Below are 8,422 nucleotides of genomic sequence, written 5' to 3'. Positions count from 1 at the left end.
GCGGAAGCACATGCCTCCAGCCGATACAAGCGAGCCATCACCCCCACCGACAAGTTCTTTGGGGTCTTAATGTTCCCAATCGGGATAAGACGTCTCATGGACGAAGTACAGAACCTAGAAACGATATTGGAACAGATAGCTAACCATACTGCTGAAGCTCTGGAGGGCATCACAGCTGAAATGGTAGCAATAAGGACCGTAGCATTACAAAACCGAATGGCCCTCGATTACCTGTTAGCTGAGAAAGGGGGAACATGTGCCCTGATAGGATCTGAATGTTGCACTTACATTCCTGATTGTTCAGAAAACATAACCAATCTCGCTGATCACATAAGAAGGGAGGTGAAGAAGTTATCCACACCAGCAGAAGGATCTAGCTGGTTTGATTGGCTATCAGATGGATTTTGGAGATCCTATCTAATTGTTGGTTGCCTTAACCTTTGTTGTAAAGTAATGATGGCAAGGTTAGCAAACCCTCTTGTGGTCAAGGGCTCCCGAGTTATGATTCAACGAACTAAAGAACTAGTCGACACTAACAACAATATGATTCAGGAAATAGAGTGTGAACGGATGAATGCGATACTCCTAGAATGATCCTAAGTGTTATCATGGAATGATAAAAGGGGGGAATGTGAATGTTTAAAAATGTATAGAGACATTGAAGTTGAGAACGTGGGAATTGTATAGGGACAGTATAAGCTAACAAAGAATTCATGGGGGAATAGCCATGACATCTCAGATTTGAGACTGCGAAATGTTACAACACTAACACATATTGAAACAAAACCCACAGCTTGCAGAAAAACCTCAAGGTCTTATAAAATCATGTTATTAACCTGAAACATTAACAGAAGGTCTTTGTTTAAAATCAGACCATACTTAGGTCGGCTTATGAGTGGACAAAGGGAAAGAGGGATCAAAAGTGATAGGCTGAACTAGGATGTCACTCTAGCCCTATCTTGTTATCTTTTGCCGAAAATGTATAACCGTCGTCCCTTTACAATGTAACATCACTTTGTCCGTAGGAAGTGGGTGCGATCTATCAGAGTTGCATTCCTTCTGTCTGATAAGGTCCCCGATCGGGATTTGCTTTTGAAATAAAAGCTTGCTTTGTTTAAAGCACAAATGGTATTCGTTTCAGTAATTTTGCTGAACCAGATTGAGAGAAAATAATCTACATTTACAGCTCAACCGTGCTAACAAGGGAAATTAGGGATAGTGTTAAATCCAAGGAAGAGGCATATAAATTGGCCAGAAAAAGCAACAAACCTGAGGACTGGGAGAAATTTAGAATTCAGCAGAGGAGAAAGGGTTTAATTAGGAGGGGGAAAATCATCATCATAGGCAGTCCCTCGCAATGAGGATGACTTGCTTCCACGCCAAAATAGGATGAGTTCACAGGTGTTTCAATAAAGAACCTAATATTCCAGGTCCTGAACTACATCCCAAAGGGTGGAAGATGACTGTGCATGCATTTTTTTAACGTTTGATGGCCGTTGCACACCAGCCACCACACAGGCTTGACAGAGCTAGGTCTTGGTCCAGTGGCGAGGATTAACCAGGACGACTGAAGACCAGCTCTGTTGCATGGACCTAGTGCACACACATATCACAGTGTGGGCTGGCCCGTGTTGCCCCTGGGCCCCTGGCCCCGAACTCACGCCTCTCCTGGGCCCCAATCACATCCCTCCACAGTCTCTCGCCGCTTCTTCGCCCCGACCTCGCTGCTCCTGCTGCACCGACCCATGGTCCAATCATCAACCTGGACCTTGATGATGTCACTCTTTGCTGCCTTCACAGCTCGCGTTGCTCCCTGAAGCTGCATGCCTCCATGCTGCTCCCTGGGCCGCATGCTGCTCCTTTTATGACCCTGACCTGCCATAACATATCCCGATCTTCCAATATAACATGGACAGGGTATCCGGTCATTTATCACATTGCTGTTTGTGGGAGCTTGCTGTGTTCAAATTGGCTGCCGCGTTTCCCACAGTACAACAGTGACTACACTCCAAAAGTACTTCATTGGCTGTAAAGCATTTGAGATGTTTGGTGGACATGAAAGGCACTATATCAATGCAAGTCTTTCTTTCTTAATACAAAAGCAAAATACTGCAGATGCTAAAGTCTGAAATAATAACAAACTGCTGGAAATCTCAGCAGGTCAGGCAACATCTGAGAGAAAAAAGAGAGTATAAGAACATAAGAATTAGGAACAGGAGTAGGCCGTCTAGCCCCTCGAGTCTGCTTCGCCATTCAATAAGATCATGGGTGATCTGGCCGTGGACTCAGCTCCACTTACCCGCCCGCTCCCTGTAACCCTTAATTCCCTTATTGGTAAAAAATCTATCTATCTCTGACTTGAATACATTCAATGAGCTAGCCTCAACTGCTTCCTTGGGCAGAGAATTCCACAGATTCACAACCCTCTGGGAGAAGAAATTCCTTCTCAACTCAGTTTTAAATTGGCTCCCCCGTATTTTGAGGCTGTGCCCCCTAGTTCTAGTCACCCTGACCAGTGGAAACAGCCTCTCTGCCTCTATCTTGTCTATCCCTTTCATGATTTTAAATGTTTCTATAAGATCACCCCTCATCCTTCTGAACTCCAACGAGTAAAGACCCAATCTACTCAATCTATCATCATAAGGTAAGCCCCTCATCTCCGGAATCAGCTAGTGAATTGTCTCTGTACCCCCTCCAAAGCCAGTATATCCTTCCTTAAGAAAGGTGACCAAAACTGCACACAGTACTCCAGGTGCGGCCTTACCAATATCCTATACAGTTGCAGCAGGACCTCCCTGCTTTTGTACTCCATCCCTCTCGCAATGAAGGCCAACATTCCATTCGCCTTCCTGATTACCTGCTGCACCTGCAAACTAACTTTTTGGGATTCATGCACAAGGACCCCCAGGTCCCTCTGCACCTCAGCATGTTGTAATTTCTCCCCATTCAAATAATATTCCCTTTTACTGTTTTTTTTCCCAAGGTGGATGACCTCACACTTTCCGACATTGTATTCCATCTGCCAAACCTTAGCCCATTCGCTTAACCTATCCAAATCTCTTTGCAGCCTCTCTGTGTCCTCTACACAACCCGCTTTCCCACTAATCTTTGTGTCATCTGCAAATTTTGTTACACTACTCTCTGTCCCCTCTTCCAGGTCATCTATGTATATTGTAAACAGTTGTGGTCCCAGCACCGATCCCTGTGGCACACTACTAACCACCGATTTCCAACCCGAAAAGGACCCATTTATCCCGACTCTCTGCTTTCTGTTCGCCAGCCAATTCTCTATCCATGCCAATACATTTCCTCTGACTCCGCATACCTCTATCTTCTGCAGTAACCTTTTGTGTGGCACCTTATCGAATGCCTTTTGGTAATCTAAATACACCACATCCATCGGTACACCTCTATCCATCATGCTCGTTATATCCTCAAAGAATTCCAGTAAATTAGTAAACCATGATTTCCCCTATGAGAGGAAGCTTGCAGGAAACATAAAAACTGACTGCAAAAGCTTCTGTAGATATGTGAAGAGAAAAAGATAAGTGAAAACAAACGCTAGGTCGCTTGCAGTCAGAATCAGGTAAATTTATAATGGGGAACAAAGAAATGGCAGGCCAATTGAACAAATACTTTGGTTCTGTCTTCACTAAGGAAGACACAAATAACCTTTCAGAAATATTAGGGGACCGAGGGTCTAGCGAGAAGGGGAAACTGAAGGAAATCCTGATTAGTCAGGAAATTGTGTTACGGAAATTTATGGGATTGAAGGCCGATAAATCCCCAGGGCCTGATAGACTGCATCCCAGAGTACTTAAGAAAATGGTCCTAGAAATAGTGGATGCATTGGTGGTCATTTTCCATTATTCTATCGATTCTGGATCAGTTTCTATAGATTTAAGGGCAGCGAGTGTAATACCACTTTTTTAAGAAGTGAACGAGAAAACCGAATTAAAGACCGGTTAGCCTGACATCAGTAGTGGGGAAAATGTTGGAATCAATTATTAAAGATGTAACAGCAGCGCATTTGGAAAGCAGTGACAGGATCGGTCCAAGTCAGCATGGATTTATGAAAGGGAAATCATGCTTGACAAATCTTCGAGAATTTTTTGAGGATGTAACTAGTAGAGTGGACAAGGGAGAGCCAGTGGATGTGGTGTATTTGTACTTTCAAAAGGCTTTTGACAAGGTCCCACAAAAGAGATTAGTGTGCAAAATTAAAGCACATGGTATTGGGGGGTAATGTAATGACGTGGATAGAGAACTGGTTGGCAGACAGGAAGCAAAGAGTAGGCATAAATGGGTCCTTTTCAGAATGGCAGTTAGTGACTAGTGGGGGAACCGCAAGGTTCAGTGCTGAGACCTCAGATATTCACAATATACATTAATGATTTAGACAAAGGAATTGAATGTAATCTCTCCAATTTTGCAGATGACACTAAACTGGGTGGCAGTGTGAGCTGTGAGCAGGATGTTAAGAGGCTGCAGGGTGGCTTGGACAGGTTGCATGAGTGGGCAAATGCATGGCAGATGCAGTATGATGTAGATAAATGTGAGGTTATCCAATTTGGTGGCAAAAACACGAAGGCAGAATATTACCTGAATGGTGACAGATTCGGAAAAGGGGAGGTGCATCGAGATCTGGGTGTCATGGTACATCAGTCATTAAAAGTTGGCATGCAGATATAGCAGCCAGTGAAGGCGGCAAATGGCATGTTGGCCTTCATAGCGAGGGGATTTGAGTATAGGAGCAGGGAAGTATCATTGCAGTTGTACAGGGCCTTGGTGAGGCCACACCTTGAATATTGTGTACAGTTTTGGTCTCCTAATCTGAGGATGGACATTCTTGCTATTGAGGGAGTGCAGCAAAGGTTCACCAGACTGATTCCTGGGATGGCAGGACTGACATATGAAGAAAGACTGGATTGACTAGGCTTATATTCACTGGAATTTAGAAGAATAAGAGGGGATCTCATATAAACACAAAATTCTGACGGGATTGGACAGGTTAGATGCAGGAAGAATGTTCCGGATGTTGGGGAAGTCCAGAACCAGGTGTCACATTCTAAGGATAAGGGGTAAGCCAATTAAGACTGAGATGAGGAGAAACTTCTTCACTCAGAGAATTTTGAACCTGTGGAATTCTCTACCACAGAAAGTTGTTCAGGCCAGTTCGTTCGATATATTCAACAGGGAGTTAGAGGTGGCCTTTACAGCTAAAGGGATATGGGGAGAAAGCATTGAATGGTGGTGCAGGCTCGAAGGGCCGAATGGCCTATTCCTGTACCTATTTTCTATGTTTCTATAACGAGCAAAAATCTGGCAGATGGACCATGTGGTAAAATGTCAGGTTATCCCCTTTGGTAGGAAAAAGAAAAAACAAAATTATTTAAATGGGGATTATTGCAAAATGCTGTAGTACAAAGGGATCTGGAGGTTCTTCTACATGAAACTCAAAAAGTTAGCATGCAAGTACAGCAAGTAATCAGGAAGGCAAATGGAATACTGGCCTTTATTGCAAGAGGGATGGAGTATGAAAGTAGGGAAGTCCTGCTACACCTGTACAGGGCACTGGTAAGACCACACCTGGAGTACTGCGCACAGTTTTGGTCTGGACTTGTCTCTATTCCCGTGCCGAGGGGATTGCTGCACCAGATGGGAGGGGCAACATTTGGGGACACGAATTCCCCACCAATTCCCATTCCCCTTCTTTCTGGTGGATAATGGAGGGGCCACTGTGTGTAATGTGCAAGTCAGGAAGAATTGTCAGCAAGCTCTTTCTAATTGGACATTTTATTCAGTCGAAACTTTCACACACTATTGCAGATTTTGTACCAAAGATCAATTTAGGATTAAAGTAAAAGTTCATAATTTTATTGCAAACTAACTTTCTGTTGAGAGTTGCTGAATTAAGGGGAAAGATAACACACAGCGTTTCTTAAATGGACACTGCAGCCCCGAGAACACAATCAGCAATATATCCTGAATATTAAAGTCCAGCCCAGTTATAGGGTTATTAACATCAGCAGAAACAAATCCCAACTGTCAGAATGAACATGGTTCAGTCGGGATGTGATTAACAGCAGTAATAACAGCAGATTCCAACCCCTGCAGTCACTTGTGAACTCGCTGGTGTGTTAGCAGGTGGGATGACCGAGTGAATCCCTTCCCACACTCTGAGCAGGTGAATGGCCTCTCCCCAGTGTGAACTCGCTGGTGTGTCAGCAGCGTGGATGACCGAATGAATCCCTTCCCACACTCTGAGCAGGTGAATGGCCTCTCCCCAGTGTGAACTCGCTGGTGTATCAGCAGTTCGGATGATCGAATGAATCCCTTCTCACACTCAAAGCAGGTGAACGGCCTCTCCCCAGTGTGAACTCGCTGGTGTCTCAGCAGGTCGGCTGAACATGTGAATCCCTTCCCACACTCAGAGCAGGTGAATGGCCTCTCCCCGGTGTGAACTCGCATGTGTATCAGCAGGCTGAATGACCGAGTGAATCCCTTCCCACACTCTGAGCAGGTGAATAGCCTCTCCCCAGTGTGAACTCGCTGGTGTGCCAGCAGGGTGGATAACCGAGTGAATCCCTTCCCACACTCAGAGCAGGTGAATGGCCTCTCCCTAGTGTGAACTCGCTGGTGTTTCCGCAAGTTGGATGACTGAGTAAATTCCATCCCACACTCAGAGCAAGTGAATGGCCTCTCCCCAGTGTGAACTCGCTGGTGTATCCGCAGGATGGATGAATAAGTGAATCCCTTCCCACACTCAGAGCAGGTGAACGGTCTCTCCCCGGTGTGAACTCGCCAGTGAGCTACAAGTTGGGATGACCCAGTGAATCCCTTCCCACTCTCTGAGCAGGTGAATGGCCTCTCCCCAGTGTGAACTCGCTGGTGTGCCAGCAGGGTGGATGACCGAGTGAATCCCTTCCCACACTCAGAGCAGGTGAACGGCCTCTCCCCAGTGTGAACTCGCTGGTGTCTCAGCAGGTCGGCTGAAAATGTGAATCCCTTCCCACACTCTGAGCAGGGGAATGGCCTCTCCCCAGTGTGAACTCGCTGGTGTGCCAGCAGGTTGGATGACTGAGTAAATCCCTTCCCACACTCAGCGCAGGTGAACGGCCTTGCCCCAGTGTGAGTGCGTTGGTGTGACTGCAGGTGGGATAATCGAGTGAATCCCTTCCCACACTCTGAGCAGGTGAACGGTCTCTCCCCAGTGTGACTGCGTCGATGAATTTCCAGCTCAGACGGTGATCTGAATACCTTCCCACAGTCACATTTCCACGGTTTCTCCATGGTGCGGGTATCCTTGTGACTCTCCATGGTTGGACGATGGGTTGAAGCCTCGCACACAACACGTTTACAGTTTCTTCGCGCTGTGAATGGTGCGATGATTTTTCAGTCTGTTTAATTGGTTAAAGCTCTTTCCACAGGCAGTGCACTGGAACACTCACTCGGGTGTGTGTGTCTCGGTGCTTTTCCAGTCACACTGATGTTTGATATCTTTTCCAACAGACAGAACAGACAAACATTTCTCCTTCCACTTTCAAAGGCCGATGATATTCAGGTCCTGATGAATCGATTGACTCTGTCAGATCTTGACGTGATGTTTGGTTTGTGTTTCCTGTCTGAAAATCTTCCCTTCTAATATTCTGTAAAAGGAGATAATAAAAGATTACCGCACAAGATAATAGTTCACGGGGTTGGGAGTAATATATTCGCATGGATAGGATTGGTTAACTAACAGAAAACAGAGATTCGGGATAAATTCTCAGTTTGGCAATCAGTAACTAGTGGGGTGTTGCAGGAATCAGTGTTGGGCCCCCAACTATTTACAATCTAGATTAATGAATTGGATGAAGGGACCGAGTGTAATGTTGCCAAGATGGGAGGAAATGTAATGTGCGAGGAGGACACAAAAAACCTGCAAAAGGACATAGACAGGCTAAGTGAGTGGGCAAAAATTTGGCAGATGGAGTATAATGTTGGAAAGTGTGAGGTTATGCACTTTGGCAGAAAAAAATTCGAAGAGCATGTTATTATTTAAATGGAGAAATATTTGCAGTACAGCGGGACCTGGGGAGTCCTGCTGCATGAAACACAAAAGGTAAGTATGCGGGTACAGCAAGTGAACAGGAAGGCCAATGGAATCTTGGCCTTTATTGCAAAGGAGACGTTGTATAAAAGCAGGGATGTCTTGCTACAGTTATACGGGGTATTGGTGAGGCCACACCTAGAATACTGCATACAGTTTTGGTTTCCATATCTAAGAAAGGAGATACTTCTTTGGAGGCAGTTCAGAGAAGGTTCACAAGGTTGATTCCGGAGATGAGGGGGTTGACTTATGAGGAAAGGTTGAGAAGGTTGGGCCTCTACTCATTGGAATTCAGACGAATGAGAGGTGATTTTATCGAAACGTGTAAGA

At 45.3% G+C, this 8,422-nt stretch overlaps 1 protein-coding gene across 1 annotated transcript; it reads right to left on the bottom strand.

The window, feature by feature from the left end:
• Window positions 1-5,780: 5,780 nt before the first annotated feature.
• LOC139257438 (zinc finger protein 229-like) lies at window positions 5,781-7,675 on the bottom strand. The gene has a single exon (XM_070874494.1). It carries the CDS (start codon window positions 7,318-7,320, stop codon window positions 6,118-6,120), a length of 1,203 nt encoding a protein of 400 aa, XP_070730595.1. The 5' UTR covers window positions 7,321-7,675; the 3' UTR covers window positions 5,781-6,117.
• Between the last annotated feature and the right edge of the window lie 747 nt (window positions 7,676-8,422).

This window comes from Pristiophorus japonicus, unplaced genomic scaffold (genome assembly GCF_044704955.1).
Source record: "Pristiophorus japonicus isolate sPriJap1 unplaced genomic scaffold, sPriJap1.hap1 HAP1_SCAFFOLD_842, whole genome shotgun sequence".
NCBI lineage: Eukaryota > Metazoa > Chordata > Chondrichthyes > Pristiophoridae > Pristiophorus > Pristiophorus japonicus.
The sequence above is the reverse complement of the archived record's forward strand: the minus strand, read 5'-3'. Positions and strand labels throughout refer to the sequence as shown.